The 17138-nt window shown below is 41.6% G+C and overlaps 1 protein-coding gene across 2 annotated transcripts; it reads right to left on the reverse strand.

Annotated features, from left to right (window-relative positions):
- Nucleotides 1–722: 722 nt before the first annotated feature.
- On the reverse strand, nucleotides 723–16802 carry LOC124292405 (signal peptidase complex catalytic subunit SEC11C-like). Of its 2 annotated transcripts, XM_046729488.1 has the most exons (7): nucleotides 16740–16802; nucleotides 15674–15760; nucleotides 14553–14662; nucleotides 13143–13295; nucleotides 11997–12116; nucleotides 11058–11115; nucleotides 1031–2483 (listed from the first exon to the last, which is right to left on the reverse strand). In XM_046729488.1, the coding sequence occupies exons 2-7, from the start codon at nucleotides 15686–15688 to the stop codon at nucleotides 2442–2444; spliced, it is 498 nt and encodes a 165-aa protein (XP_046585444.1). In that variant the 5' UTR covers nucleotides 15689–15760; nucleotides 16740–16802; the 3' UTR covers nucleotides 1031–2441. The 2 variants fall into 2 exon arrangements, with proteins under 2 accessions (XP_046585443.1, XP_046585444.1); XM_046729487.1 differs by lacking the exons at nucleotides 11058–11115; nucleotides 11997–12116; nucleotides 13143–13295; ... (1 more) ...; nucleotides 15674–15760; nucleotides 16740–16802 and adding an exon at nucleotides 5554–5627 and having other exon boundaries at nucleotides 723–2483.
- Between the last annotated feature and the right edge of the window lie 336 nt (nucleotides 16803–17138).

Below are 17138 nucleotides of genomic sequence, written 5' to 3' on the forward strand. Positions count from 1 at the left end.
TGTTCACATGCACGATATTTGCACATGCTGTTCAGCAGTTTGATGCATGATCCTCGTGCAATTCATCTGAATGAGGTTTGCAGTTGGTCCCCCCAAGTTAGAGGAAAAATTCATCTTCGATATAAGCATATATACATGCATGACATATAGTGAGTGATTTAAGTGAGTCTAAACATTTGATGGGTAGTAAAGCTAAAACCGGCGTAAAACCATACTCACTCACTGTAGATGCAGCACTGTTCTTCAGTGTGAGAGAGTTGTCCTCACAGATGAAGTATACCTGCTGTATCACATCGTACTCTAAATCCGATCCATACATACAAGTGATATCGTGAGCATGTCAGATTGTGCAACATGTCAACCAAACAACCAAGCCTTTGACTGTGATGGAACTCCAAAGTTCTGGAAATTTGGTGCCACAATTTGGCTAATGCTATATTTGTAGAATCTTACATGATTTTCAATTTATTATCAACAGGTCCTAAATGGAATGATTTTTCCTTGTCAGAGGTTTAAGAATCTTACAAAGATCAGCTTTTTCTCAGTCTATAATACAGTCTTACCGCAGTGACAAAGTGTAAACATGGCCTTTCAATTTGACGAGAATATGTTTTTTATTTTTACATCTCTGAAGAAATATTCAGGAGTATGTCCTTTAAAGAGCCATGAACTATGATTTGGTCAAACTACTACACTCTCCATTTACGCAGAACACTCCCCAGTACATCTTGCTTGTCTCTCTCTCTTGGGATTCTGGGCAGCTCCCCAGTACATCTTGCTTTCTCTCTCTCTCTCTTGGGATTAGGGGCAGAACTCTCCCCCAGTACATCTTGCCTGTCTCGCTTGCCTCATGATTCTGGTACATCATGTTTGTGGATGTATGGATTCCTGGCGCCAGAATACATCCCAGTACACCTTGCTCATCTCTCTCTTAGGGATTCTGACCTGAACCCTCATAAAGTTCATTTTGCATGTCTGTCTCTGGGTATTGCAGAGATGCATGATCCTCGTGCAATTCATCTGAATAAGGTTTGCAGTTGGTCCCCCAAGTTAGAGGAAAAGTTCATCTTCGATATAAGCATATATACATGCATGACATATAGTGAGTGATTTGAAGGTGAGTCTAAACGTTTGATGGGTAGTAAAGCTAAAACCAGCGTAATACTCACTCACACTTTAGATGCAGCTCTGTGAGTGTGTTGTCATCACAGATGAAGTATACCTGCTGTATCACATCGTACTGTAAATCTCATCCAGACATACAAGTGATATCATGACCATGTCAAATTGTGAAACATGTCAACCAAACAACCTTTGACTGTGATGGAACTCCAAAGTTTTGGAAGTTTGGTGCAACAATTTGGCTAACTGATGCTATATTTACAGAATCTTACATGATTTTCCATATTATTATCAACAGGTCCTAAATGGAATGATTTTTCCTTGTCAGAGGTTTAAGAATCTTACAAAGATCAGCTTTTTCTCAGTCTATAATACAGTCTTACTGCAGTGACAAAGTGTAAACATGGCCTTTCAATTTGACGAGAATATATTTTTATTTTTTACATCTATCAAGAAATATTCAGGAGTATGTCCTTTAAAAGAGCCATGAACTGTGGTCAAATTACTACACTCTCCATTTACACAGTATTTATCTCCACTATTGCAGCATCTCTCTCTCTCTCTCTCTCTTGGGATTGGGCAGAATATTCCCCAGTACATCTTGCTTGTCTCTCTCTGGGATTCGGGGCAGAGGCTCCCCAGTACATCTTGCTTGTGTCTCTCTCTCAGGATTCTGGGCAGAACACTCCCCAGTACATCTTGCTTTTGTCTCTCTCTCGGGATTCAGGGGCAGAACACTCCCCCAGTACATCTTGCTTGTCTCTCTCTCTCTCAGGATTCTGGGCAGAACACTCCCCAGTACATCTTGCTTGTCTCTCTCTTGGGATTCGGGGCAGAATGCTCCCCCAGTACATCTTGCTTGTCTCTCTTTCTCAGGATTCTGGGCAGAACACTCCCCAGTACATCTTGCTTGTCTCTTTCTCTTGGGGATTCTGGGCAGAACACTCCCCCAGTACATCTTGCTTGTCTCTCTCTCTTGGGATTCTGGGCAGAGCTCCCCAGTACATCTTGCTTGTCTCTCTCTCTCTTGGGATTGCTTGGGGCAGGAACTCTCCCCCAGTACATCTTGCTTGTCTCGATCTCGTGATTCTGGTACATCATGTTTGTGGATGTATGGATTCCCACCAGAATACATCCCCAGTACACCTTGCTCATCTCTCTCTTTGGGGATTCCGACCTGAACCCTCCCAAAGTTCATCTTGCTTGTCTGTCTCCGGGTATTGCAGACTGAATACATCCCCAGTACATCATGCTTGTGGCTGTATGGATCCCGGGCGGAATACCAGTGAACTGTTGAGGAACCTCTACTAGGCTCTCTCTCATGTCCAAAGTGACACACCTACCCAAGCAAGCAGTCCATACTGAAACAGAATCAGAAAAAACAAATTACACATCTGTTGAATACAACTACTAGTAGTATTATCTAGGTTACACACTACAACTTACAGAATCAGTCTACACTACAAGTAATATTCCCCATATCAGTTTAGACCACCCTCCGTGGTGTAGTGGTTAGATCGTCCGCCTGGAGAGAGGAAGGTCGCGGGTTCGATCCTGGCCCAGTCATACCAAAAGACGTTAAAATATGGTACTTGTTGGTCCCTGCCTGGCGCTCGGCATTAATGGGTACAACATGGACTGGTTGGCTCGGAGTCAGTATAATGTGTCTGAGTGGGGCATTCATGTTAAACTGCGGCATGGTATCTCAGTGAGCTAGCACTATAAAACCAGCTTAAGTCTGGGCTAGTACAAGCAGCTGCACATACACATACACACGCATGCACGTCGTCATAGGAGAGAAATATTTTTAAGTACGATGTTAAACCCCATTTCACCTCACCTTACCATATCAGTTTACACAACAACTGGTAATATTCACCTGAACAGCCTACACTGTAACAGGTAATATTTCCCATATCAGTCTACTACAGGCAGACTACAGGTAATATTGCCTATATCAGTCTACTACAGGCAGACTACAGGTAATATTCCCCATATCAGTCTACTACAGGCAGACTACAGGTAATATTCCCCATATCAGTCTACTACAGGCAGACTACAGGTAATATTGCCCATATCAGTCTACTACAGGCAGACTACAGGTAATATTGCCCACATCCCCATGTCGAATTATTATTTATTATTATTATAGGATATTTATATGGCGCACATATCCGCACTAGTGCATGCTCAAGGCTGGTATTTTTCCCCTCGATCATTGGATGTCAATCTCAGCGGCACATCGCATTATCAATCTCAACTCCCTGGGAGTATACAACTCTTGCAGCCACTAGAGCACCGAGGATTATTATTGTGGCTTTCTCATCCTAACGGGGTACCCATTCACAGCTGGGTGGACTGGGACACATAGTCACAGTACTTTGTCCATATTCACTGCGTTGCTGTACCGCAACTAGGTGTTTGCACGTATTCATGTGGCCACCATCTGGTCAAATACCAGCGGATTCAGTGGGTTCTTTTAAGTGCACAGGGTTGTGAACTGTACACTAGGGGTTGTGACAACACTGAAAGAGTCTGCACACAAAGTTGATTCCAAGTTTTTTACACCCGGTCACAGGTGGGCTCGATCCCGACACCTCAACCTCGCTGGATCACTAGCCTGGGCTTAGCCAGCTTCAAGCCCACAGCCCCATCTACCAGACTACAGGTAATATTGCCCATATCAGTCTACTACAGGGCTAATGTTGCCTATATCAGTCTACTACAGGCAGACTACAGGTAATATTTCCCATATCAGTCTACTACAGGCAGACTACAGGTAATATTCCCTATACCAATCTACTACTGGCAGAATACAGGTAATATTCCCCGATATCAGTCTACTACAGGTAGACTACAGGTAATATTCCCTATACCAATCTACTACTGGCAGAATACAGGTAATATTCCCCATATCAGTCTACTACAGGCAGACTACAGGTAATATTGCCCATATCAGTCTACTACAGGCAGACTACAGGTAATATTCCCCATATCAGTCTACTACAGGCAGACTACAGGTAATATTCCCCATATCAGTCTACTACAGGCAGACTACAGGTAATATTCCCCATATCAGTCTACTACAGGCAGACTACAGGTAATATTCCCCATATCAGTCTACTACAGGCAGACTACAGGTAATATTCCCCATATCAGTCTACTACAGGCAGACTACAGGTAATATTTCCCATATCAGTCTACTACAGGCAGACTACAGGTAATATTCCCTATACCAATCTACTACTGGCAGAATACAGGTAATATTCCCCATATCAGTCTACTACAGGCAGACTACAGGTAATATTCCCTATACCAATCTACTACTGGCAGAATACAGGTAATATTCCCCATATCAGTCTACTACAGGCAGACTACAGGTAATATTTCCCATATCAGTCTACTACAGGCAGAATACAGGTAATATTCCCCATATCAGTCTACTACAGGGCAGACTACAGGTAATGTTCCCCATATCAGTCTACTACAGGCAGACTACAGGTAATATTCCCCATATCAGTCTACTACAGGCAGACTACAGGTAATGTTCCCCATATCAGTCTACTACAGGCAGACTACGGGTAATGTTCCCCATATCAGTCTACTACAGGCGGACTACAGGTAATGTTCCCCATATCAGTCTACTACAGGCAGACTACAGGTAATATTCCCCATATCAGTCTACTACAGGCAGACTACAGGTAATGTTCCCCATATCAGTCTACTACGGGCAGAATACAGGTAATATTCCCCATATCAGTCTACTACAGGCAGACTACAGGTAATATTCCCCATATCAGTCTACTACAGGCAGAATACAGGTAATATTCCCCATATCAGTCTACTACAGGCAGACTACAGGTAATATTGCCCATATCAGTCTACTACAGGCAGACTACAGGTAATATTCCCCATACCAGTCTACTACTGGCAGAATACAGGTAATATTCCCCATATCAGTCTACTACAGGCAGACTACAGGTAATATTTCCCATATCAGTCTACTACAGGCAGACTACAGGTAATATTGCCCTTAACAGTTAAATGCTACAGCAGGTAATATTCTCCAATTCAGTCTCCATTACAACAGGTACGGTATATCACCGTAGATAAGCCGATCTCATTGATAAGACGGCACGTTCTAGGCTAAAGTGCACACTCAAATGGGACATACCACTTCAATGAAAGGTTGAAAGCAGTAAAATTGAAAACCATTGGTGTATTAAGTAGTTTATATGAGACTGGTTGAGTCCCATTTCGCCTACAGAAAACATGAAGCTCAATTTCATAATGTATGAGTGAAAAGAAAAGTTTATCATTGTCTTTAAGTGGAGTCAGCTTATCATCAGTGTTTATATAAGCAATTGGCTGAAGGATTAAGGCTATGAAGATCAAGAGGAGCAGGAAGGTCTGTATCACAATGTAACATACATCTGGGTAGATGTACTGAACCAGAGTCCAGAAGCAGTTGGCATCACACAGTTTAACGACGACGTCACAAGCACCTTGGTGGACTTTGATGCAAGATTTCCACCACGTCCCTGGAATCAACACAACAACACTGGTCCCAGAACAAACAATCACCTAGAAGGCTTCCATAATGGGCTGATCATCCGAACATTTTATGAATTCATAACAGCTATCAAGAAGATTGAATCAACAACAAGATCAATCTTCAGATTGACCATGGTGCAGCAGCATCGTACGCTCCGAGGTTTACAGATATCTTGACCAGCGTCTCCACCGACTGAGACAAAACTTGAAAGTGGAAGAAGATCGCCTATTCAGGTTCTTGGGCGCAGCAGATCACTTATTGAAGCTTCAATAAACTCAGACATCCAGGAACTCAAGTACAGTGTACTAGTTAACAGCCAGTGCCATTTGATTATTGTATTATATTGTACTGTATGCTTTGCTGTGAACAAAAAATATGAAAGAAAAACATTTTTTTATTTTAATGCAAAAGCCATGTTGTCTACATGAGCTATTAATCAAATTAAAGGGAAACTAAAGGAGATTCCATTTATATCTGTAGGGGTACACTTATTACTCATGCATGAAATAACAGTCACCAGACCATGAATTGTTGTTTTAAGACTGTAGGCGAGAAATGGGATGTAGGCTAAGTGAAATGGGAACATGCCATAAGAATGTAGGCGTTATTCCTGCAGGCATTAGAGACTCCGCCCGGTCTACAGTGAGACCTCGATACCCGGACCCCAGATATCTGGAAACCTCAGCCCGTCAATTTTAGAAAAACCATTCTCTCTTACGCTATAAAAGTGACTGTCTATAACGGATATTCGCTTTTCGCTTCCGACGGTACATTTTACAAAACAAACCGCTAAATCAACACAAAATTGACTCACCTATCCGCATCTGGGAAGCTTTGATCTACCGCTAACCGCGGTGAAGGGAAGTGCGAGAGTCCCACGGTTTTGACACAAGACGGTGTCATATATATTATTGTGTCTACTCAATGGATCTAAACGAAGTGTAGTTGACAGAAAATGCATAATATAGCTTCTCTAAATATCATATTTATTGTAGCAACAAACTGGCTTGCTTATTTTTTACCCCATTCAACAATCACTTAACTGATTACCGCTCGCTTTCCATTGACTGCTAGTTTACAGTAACATCGGTAAAAATGTGTGAATTTAAATGGCTTCCGTGATTTTACCCCATTCCATGTGCGCATTCACGCTCATGAGGGTCCGTGATAACCTTAGTGTTGATTATATATATTTTACATAAAAACTGTAAATAAAATTCTTTGGGTTAAATAATAGTATTCTGTATTATATTTTACTGACGACCGCGCCAGAATTCATCCCGCTATATTATTGTGCACGTTTGAACTTGTTCACGCCGGGTAACGGTGCACAGCTGATTGCTATTTCCCGCTTTGTGTAATGGTGACAAATACGCGACGGTAATCTTAATCCCTGCAAATAATACAATGCCCAGCAAAACAACTTATAACTTAAAAGGTAAATAATCTTGTCTAGTGATGTTTAATTGTAAATTTGACGCCTCTACTGACAAAGTCGCCTTCTGTTGTTTGTTCACGCCAAGTGATAATGATGTTGTTTATTCAGTCAAAGCAATAAAAGTGCAGTGTGTCGATATTCAAGCCAGTTATGTTGTGATGCTGCTGTTTTGAATGTCTATACATGTATAATAAACGCTTTGATGATCATAAATATTTTGGATTTTCCTTGAGGTGTATGAAAACCAAAAATCCAGATATCCGGATATTCAATTATCCGGACGATTTACGTGAAAACGAATGTGTCCGGATATCCGAGGTCTCACTGTATCAGTGTTTTCTGGCCATAGCATAAGGTCTGCTGCCACCTGTGCACCTTGCAGTAGAGCGGTGCCTATGCATCAAATCATGGCAGCGGCTGGGTGAACATCAGAAAGTGTTTTCACAAGATTTTCTTCAAAGCCAGTTGCCCTCTTTTGACAGTGAGCGAGTGAGTTTTGGTTTTATGTGCTTTTAGCAATATTCCAGCAATATACAGTGAAGGACACCAGAAAGGGGCATCACACATTGTATCCATGTGGGGAATCGAACCAGGATCGTCCACCTGATGAGCGAACGCTTTAACCACTGGGCTACCCCACCGCCCCTTTTTGCAGTGAGGTTCTGTCATCAGCTGGTGGTGGTTAACATGGGATAGATTTTGTACTCAATATTAGTTCAAAGTCTCAAAGCATTAAACAAATTGAGCTGATTAAATGTCAGGGACAGAATCGTGCAATTTGTGTGGTAATTTGGCTTCAATTGGGCATAGTAATTGTTTTGGATTGGCCAAGTGTATTTAGTCTCTTATCTGCTTTGATGTTTGATAGAATAGTTTGTTTTTTGTTATGAATTACTACAAATACTGGTCATGAGAAACAGCACTAATATTCTCAGAATGTTGATCTTTACAATCATGTACTGTACTATAACAACCATTCTGGACAGACTTACCAGTGAAGATCAGGGTTAGATCTTCAGTAGTGAGTGAGTTTAATTTTATGCCAAACTCAGCAATATTCCAGCTATATGGCGGCAATCTGTAAATAACCAAGTCTGGACCAGACAATCCAGTGATCAACAGCATGAGCATCAATCTGCGCAATTGGGAACCGGTGACGTGACAACCAAGTCAGTGAGCCTGACCACCCGATTCCCGTTAGTCGCCTCTTACGACAAGCATGGGTTACTGAAGATCAATTCTAGTCCAGATCTTCACGGGTCTGATCTCCAGTAACCCATACTGTCCATAATTGGATTTTATGACATGTACTCTTCATGTTTACATAATAAATGTTTTTGTAAAATGGTTTTGTTATTGGTCCTGTGAAGTTATACTATGGACTAACTTTAGAATCTCATGAAGTCTCATATGTTACCTGGTACCTGGTAACGAGACTTACCTGTAAGGTGACTGACTGACTGACTGAGTTTGGTTTTACGCCGCTTTTAGCAATATTCCAGCAATATCACGGCGGGGGACACCAGAAATGGGCTTCACACATTGTGCCCATGTGGGGAATTCAACCCGGGTCTTCGGCGTGACGAGCCAACGCTTTAACCACTAGGCTACCCCACCGCCCCACCTGTAAGGTGAAGTTTGATTGCAATTCTCCAAGGTACCAGGTAACAAGAGAGATCATATGCCACCTTCTCCTTCCCTGTAGGGATTACTTACTGCTTACTCTACACTTACACGTAAGTCTCGCTTAATTTTTAAATTGAATATATACAAGTGATACAGATACGAAGAGCTTTCTCTCATGGACATGTTTCAATCTGACATTGTAACAAACAATAAAACAAATTTAAAATTTATAGGAAAAAGGAGTTTGAGCTGATGTTAACCAGTGCAGTGTCACATGTCTGTAATAACAAGTGAGTGAGTGTGATTTTATGCCGCTTTTAGCAATATTCCAGCAATATCATTGCGGGGGACACCAGAAATGGGGTTCACACATTGTGCTCATGTAGGAATCGAACCCAGGTTTTTTCCGTGCTGAAGCCGAAAGGGGCAAACCATTTTATGCCATTAATAAATTCCCGTAAGCGGGCAGCAAAAGCTTTAGGAGTATCAGCAAGGGTACTGACAAATGTTCTGGAACACGAACATTGTGAGGGTGATGCGAAGCAGGTAGGGGTCGTGTCAAAATCACACAAATTAAAACATTTGGACAACTTTCAAAAGAACCTTGTAAGGCAGTCTATCAGCAAGCTCTATTCTGAAAACAAAGACATGTCGCTGACAATTTAAAAAAAGCATTTGAAGCAAGAACACAACCTCAGAGTATCAAAGTACACACTCTGGCGGCTCTTACACTCTTTCGGGTATCGTTATTAGAAAATTTCGGGGGAGAATAGGTCGGTACTCTGTGAACGCCCTGATATCGTTCGCTTGAGAAATAATTTTCTCAGGGTTATAAAGAAGAAGTGCGAGGAAGGGTTCGAGCCAGTGTACTTGGACGAGATCTGGGTCAATGCCTCGCACACTGCCAGCAGTCAGTGGGTACCCGATGGGGGTGATAAGGGGTCACGTAGACAGCTGCCTCTAGGGAAAGGAGAGAGACTAATCATTCTCCATGCTGGTTGCTCCAGCAAAGGCTTTCTCCCAGGCTGTGACTTGGTATTCAGGGCAAAGTCCACAGATAACAGAGACTACCATTCCGAGATGAATGGTGCAGTTTTCCTCGACTAGATTAAAAACAAGTTGGTACCAGCTCTACGAGAGAAGTCTTTTATCGTAATGGATAATGCCCCATACCACAGCGTGCAGGACCCCGACAGTAAAGCCCCGACATCGAACAGTTGAAAAAGTGATATGATATCATGGCTCGACAAATTTCAGATCGCACGGCCTTCAAAGGCAACGAAGCCTCAGCTATATGAGATCATAAAACCCCACAAAGGTGAACCTTTCTACAAAGTTGACAGTTACATAAAAAGTAAAGGTCACGATATTCTGCGACTTTCGCCCTATCACTGTGACCTTAACCCCATTGAAATGATATGGGGTATTGTCAAAGGAGATGTTGCCAGATCAAACACAACTTTTAGATTACGTGACATAGAGGTTTTGGTTAAGGAATCCCTTAACAAAATCACGACTGAAACTTGGCAAAACTGTGTCAACAAGGTAGCTAACGTTATTGAACAAGGTTACTGGTCTCGGGATGACTTACAACAGGCAACTGTGGCACCACTTCACATCCCTTTAAGTCGTGACAATGACACTACGAAGTTGTGGAAACATTTGCAAAGAACTTTAAAGTTGATGCGTGATTCAATGGGAAGGCAATGATGTGATTTGAGGACTGGCATAATGAGACATGATTTTGACTGTAACGAAATGATGCTGGCAGCTGCATTCTGCAGTCTCTTAAGCTGGACCCTATCAAGATCTACAAGCTGTCTGTTACAATAATCTAGTCTGGATATGGATTTGACCTGTGAAGATCCGAGTTAGAATTGATCTTCAGTAACCTATGCTTATTGTAAGAGGCGACTAACAGGATCAGGTGGTCAGGCTCGCGGACTTGGTTGACACGTCATCGGTTCCCAAGTGCGCAGATCAATGCTCATGCTGTTGATCACTGGATTGTCTGATCCAGACTCGATTATTTACAGACCGCAGCCATATAGCTGAAATATTGCTGAGTGCAGCATTAAACAACTACTAAACTAAACCCAAAAGGATTTGTCGACATTCTATTTCCGAAGGCTGATCACGACGAGAAGATGAACGAAGTTTGGTAGTTCAGGTTGTGTACAGAACATACTATTTTGATGCTGATTTTAAGGGTCAAGTTAGGACCTCGGTTTATCTTTGAGATCTGCTCCTCTGTGGTCATATGCGGTATTACAGACTGAAATTCAGTTACTTATAACCATAATTAACTGGACCTACCTTGACCATACGATTCTCCTGAAGAATTATGGCAGCGATCCCCAGATAGGAAACATAGCTGAAACAATAACACGAACCAGGTGAGGTGATGTTAAACGGTATAACATTGCTTTCATGATTACAGCATTTCAACACTGGACATGTACACATATATGTTTCATGCTGTTTCTTCTACTAAAGTTCTAGTCTGGGGTGGTGGGGTAAAATAATGGTAAAAGCCTCTGCTCATTACGCCGAAGACCCGAGCTCAATTCCCCACATGAGTACAATGTGTGAAGCCCATTTCTGCTGTCCCCCGCCATGATGTGGCTATTACCAAGTGATTTAAATTTTTAAATTTTCATAAAATCTGTTACACAATTAGTTTTGTTATATTTTGTTCCTTTTTATTCATCTATTTTACCCATCCTGTTGGTTATGGGGTGGTGGGGTAGCCTTGTGGTTAAAGCGCTTGCTAGTCACGCCGAAGGCTCGGGTTCGATTCCCCACATGGTTACAATGTTTGATGCCCATTTCTGGTGTCGCCCGCCATGATGTTGCTGGAATATTGCTAAAAGCATCGAAAAACCTAACTCACTCACTCACCCATGCCGGTTGAGGTTGGAAAAGAGAACCATACAGAAATTCACACACGGGATATCCTATTGTGACAAGGATAATATATATAACTGTTTTAATCAATTGTGTCTCATTTATCAAGGTCCTCATTACATTGTTACCAGTCAGTTGAAATATTTAAATCCCTCATATATAACCTAAATATTTCAGATCAAGTTCACAAGTAATTGAAAGGTCAGCAATTCAAGGGAGATAACTTTCTCAAATGAAGCACTGGTAAAATATTTCTAATTTCACAATCATGTTGCTTGTTGTATTTAATTGATCTCTAACTTGTGTTTAAATCCCTAGGCAGATATGTTCAACAACAGTGCATCTTACCCTTTCACCACACCGACGATGTCTCTTCTCTCGAGCCAGAACTTCCCTGGTGGGTAGAGGCCTCGGTCATCAACAATATTATTATCTCCCTTTGTTAGTATCTTCACTGTGCCATTCTCCCTGAAATGAGTGAGTGAGTGAGTGAGTATAGTTTTAAACTGCTTTCAGCAATAATCCAGCAACATGTTGGCAGGGGAGGTACACCAGAAATGGGCTTGACACATTGTGCCCATGTGGGTATACGAACCCGGGTTTATGCGTGACGAGCGAACGCTTTAACCACTAGGCTACCCCACCATTCCCTCTGGAATGAATACAAGAGCAGCAAAGGCTACATCCTCTCATTCCCTTATAAGTGATGGTGTTAACCTCTTTGACCATCTGTACAAAGCATCCAACCACGGATCAGTGGTCCAAATCTCATTACAGTACTTGGTGACGTGAGGTGAAATGGGGTTTAACGTCGTGCTTGAGAATATTTCGCTCATATGACGACGTGCATGCGTGTGTATGTGTATGTGCGGCTGCTGGTACTAGCCCAGACTGAAGCTGGTTTTATAGTGCTAGCCCACTGAGATACCATGCCGCAGTGAAGCATGAATACCCCACTCAGACACATTATACTGACTCCGAGCCGACCAGTCCTTGTACCCATTAATGCCGAGCGCCAGGCAGGGACCAACAAGTACCATATTTTAACGTCTTTTGGTATGATGCGGTCGGGGATCGAACCCGCGACCTTCCGCTCTCCGGGCGGACGCTCTAACCACTACCCTACGGAGGCGGTCACAGTACTTGGTAGCGGAGAGACATAGACGAAGCAATATGTAGGACAAGCATAATGAAATAAAAGCGATGGAATGAGTAGGGCCAGCGAGTTCTTAATTTTCATTGTGAAGGGACGTAATGAGTACCGAACTGTGACTGACTGACTGAGTTTGGTTTTACGCCGCTTTTAGAAATATTCCAGCAACATCACGGCGGGGGACACCAAAAATGGGCTTCACACATTGTACCCATGTGGGGATTCAAACCCAGGTCTATGGCGTGATGAGCCAACGCTTTAACCGCTAGGCTACCCCACCGCCCCGTACCGAACTGTGACGAGCTGAGTAACGTGGTCTAAACGCAACTAGGGTTACTTACTTTTCGTGCACTTTGAGGACTCTGTGTACGATGGGGATGTCTCGGCCCTCCACCTTGAACACCACGATCTCCCCAACACGGATCGGTTCCTCCTTGTAGTTGGTGAGGAACAGAACATCGCCTCGGTTCAGGAAGGACGGGTACAAGTCTCCGCTGGAGAAAACAACTCTCCAGTTTAATCAACCCTGGCAATTTTGATGTTTCAGCAGACACATATTACTCTGGACAGTTGGTGTCAATGTACCATAAAATGTCAAAAATCGAAAAAATCAGTGTTCACGAATGGTGTTTTAAAGTGACAGGACATTGGGTCCTGTAAGTTTCAGATGTCTGTCTGACCCACTGAAAATTTACAGACCCATAGAATAGAATTAATCACACCTTTCAGATTTAACATTTCTTATAATTGGCACTGAAATTATTAACAAACATAAGATTTAAACAGCAAACAAGTGTCACACGTCACATATAACAACTTCAGTCAAAGTCATTGTGAAATATACAGTTGGACACTGGGGCCAGCGGGTTGTAGACTTCTTTTGGACCGGTGGTGAATCTGCCGGATTTGTCAGAGGGTCAGACGCTATTCGTAAACACTGAAAAATGGATGTCAACCATGGACCATGGATGCCTTGTCGACTTGACCAAAGCGATTTACCTTTGAAGTGACATCTTACATAATAATGGCAAACCTGTTCATTTTCAACAGTGACCTGTGGCAGACCTGATTATTCAACAGTGCCCTGTTTAGAATCAACAACTGATGCACAGCAACCTATTTTCATTTGCATATGCATGAAGGATTAGTAGGTCAACCTGACCATTCAGACACAGACTAGAGTTCTTGTGGAGTGAACATTAGACAAGTGTTCTTGTGGAGTGAACATTAGACAAGTGTTCTTGTGGAGTGAACATTAGACAAGTGTTCTTGTGGAGTGAACATTAGACAAGTGTTCTTGTGGAGTGAACATTAGACAAGTGTTCTTGTGGAGTGAACATTAGACAAGTGTTCTTGTGGAGTGAACATTAGACAAGTGTTCTTGTGGAGTGAACATTAGACAAGTGTTCTTGTGGAGTGAACTTGTTGAACATTAGACAAGTGTTCTTGTGGAGTGAACATTAGACAAGTGTTCTTGTGGAGTGAACATTAGACAAGTGTTCTTGTGGAGTGAACATTAGACAAGTGTTCTTCTGGAGTGAACTACAGACAAGTGTTCTTGTGGAGTTAACATTTGACAAGTGTTTTTGTGGAGTGAACTACAGACAAGTGTTCTTGTGGAGTGAACATTTGACAAGTGTTTTCGTGGAGTGAACATTTTACAAGTGTTCTTGGGGAGTGAACACTAGACAAGTGTTCTTGAGGAGTGAACATTAGACAAGTGTTCTAGTGGAGTAAACATTGGTACAAACCTGGTAACGACGAGGACAGGCATGTTGCAGTTAGTCAACACCATCAGCCCCACCCACAACATCACAGGCGTCAACATGAACAGCAACAACTTCAACACTCGGTAGTAAACCTGCAACATTAGTACAGAGGCCTGTTTGTATTGGAGTAAATGATCAATAATTTACCAACATAGGAAGTATTATGTTAGAGTATCGATGTGAGTGAGTGAGTCCAAACTTCACTTAGAACACAATTACAGCTGTATCAGAGGGTTTCGGCTTGAACTTGGTGACAGGAAGAATTGACACCAGTTTTTGATTATTACCACCAGAGCTCCAGATAACATTTTGGGTCATTGAGTTATGTACTCGCTTGTGTTAATCTCAAATGGGTATCCTAATTTTCTTTTGAATAACCTAATAAATTGTACTCACCTCACTGAAACTCAATTGGGTATTTTGCCATTTCCAGTAATTGTAAAAATATAATAAAATTAAATGTTGGTTTCCGTGTTTGATATTCATATTTGACCTGCAATATGAGAAACGAAAAGAAAGAATGCAAGTTGCCAAGTTCATGTGTTGAAATAGAACCTCTCAAGATACCTCAGTTATTTTATCCATCCATCTGTACGCAAGCTAAGATTTGACATTTGTGTGTGTACGCATATAGGATGAAATATATTGAGTATTTACAAAAATTCAAGTGTACTTGTTCTCAACAGACAGAAAAGGAATTGAGTTTTCACGTAAATATTTGAGTAATTTAGGCCAATACACAGCTTATCTGTACCTCTGTACCAATTTCGTGAAACACTTTTAAAGTGACCAAAACAAAAACAATCAGGTCGGAAAAAAGTTTCTTTCCAGCTTTGCTGTTGAGCCCAAAGGCTGCAACTGTGCACTGCAAATTGTTTGCTGTTGATTTCATTCCGCACTCACATATTTTCCAGCTGTGTGATGGAGATCTGTAAATAATTGAATCTGGACCAGACATTCCAATGATTGACTCCATGAGCATAGATCTACACATCTGACAGATAATGAAACACACGTCAAACATGTCAGCTAGCCTCACCATCCGAGCCTGTTGTTAGTCGTCTCTTATGACAAGTACAGGCTGCAATAAAACAACAAATTACCTGTCGGACTTGCATGATGTGTAGAGCTTCTTCCAATCTTCACCCAACAGAGGTTGAAGTAGAGACACCAGTAGAGTGGTGAATCATCTAAAATGGAGGGAAAGGATTGAACCTCATGGTAGGAATTTTCTTTGTCTGATAATTTGGCAAATCTTTGTGACATCTTGACATTTCGGGTCATTTTTGGAGATAGGTTTATGTTAATAACCAAATTCAGATTTTAATCTAATCAAATGAATTCAAAATTTCATGCTTTGGAATAGTTGTGTACAAATTGACAGTTTGTCAGCTTTCAGTCTTCACAGGAAACAACTGTTGATAAGACAAATGTACGAAACAATTAATTCAGCTAAAGGGGTCGGTGTCGGCACAGGTACTATAGATACACACCCCAGGTACGTTTCTGTATACAGATATGTACCCTAAACAAAGTCAAAATACAGAAAAGTACCCGGTACAGTAAAAGGCGGATGAGTCCATATATTCCGCAATCCAAAACAGAAACTGTATGTAGTTGTTCCTGTTCAACTATTTTCCGATGGGCATTATGCATCGGGCGTTACTGTGTATTCTCATTACTTACATAACGCAATCAAATGTATCTAATACAACAGTATGACAGTTCCGATCAAAAATACCACACAGTGGGAATGGAATCATCCTGGAAACGTTTCTGTATTCCAATTATGGCCAGGGTACGTAGGGGTACATATCTGTAGTACCCGTGCTGACAACGACCCCTTTGAACATTAATTCAGTTTGAAAACTGAAGATCATTACAAGTGAGTCAGGTAATATCGTCACATCCACAGGCTTGAAATTAAAAAATGCATTAAGGTATATACACTGTCACTGACGGGGTCTAACACTATACACGTCAGTGACACACTGACAGTATAATACATTGGTGCCGTTTTTTCACACCGGCATAATTTCAGCTATATCGTGACGAGAAAGAAGATCATCATTAGAAAAAATAGACAGAAAGGTATTCCATTCAAGTTATTTGCAAGAATTTAACCACGGTACTGTTTCTTTCCACTGACAGATATATATATATATATACCCTGCATCAAAAGAGCGTTGCGATGGTATCTCGGAAACAGCTGATGCACACGTAAACTGTTTAGAGTTATCTGCCCAAAGAGAAACAAATCTCCCAAGCTCCTCACAGCGTTAGTAAATAGACTGCTCTGAGGAAGAGCTTCAGAAACATAATGTTGTTCTTGTTTGTTCACTAATTTTGACGTTGTCAAACAAAATAACTTGCCTGAATTACATTTGAATTTACAACAGCACACAGTTTTGATGAGTTTTTTTGAGACTTTTTTGAGTTTATATTATCAATTTATCGGTAATGAATAGACACACTAGTTGCAATGCACATAATCTTTAGGTCTACACAAGAGACGATTCTCGGCCTTTCTTGTCACATTGCCGTGAAATGTCAATGTCAAGAAAAACT

Source organism: Haliotis rubra, unplaced genomic scaffold (assembly GCF_003918875.1).
Source record: "Haliotis rubra isolate DU_JTF1 unplaced genomic scaffold, ASM391887v1 Scf516, whole genome shotgun sequence".
NCBI lineage: Eukaryota > Metazoa > Mollusca > Gastropoda > Lepetellida > Haliotidae > Haliotis > Haliotis rubra.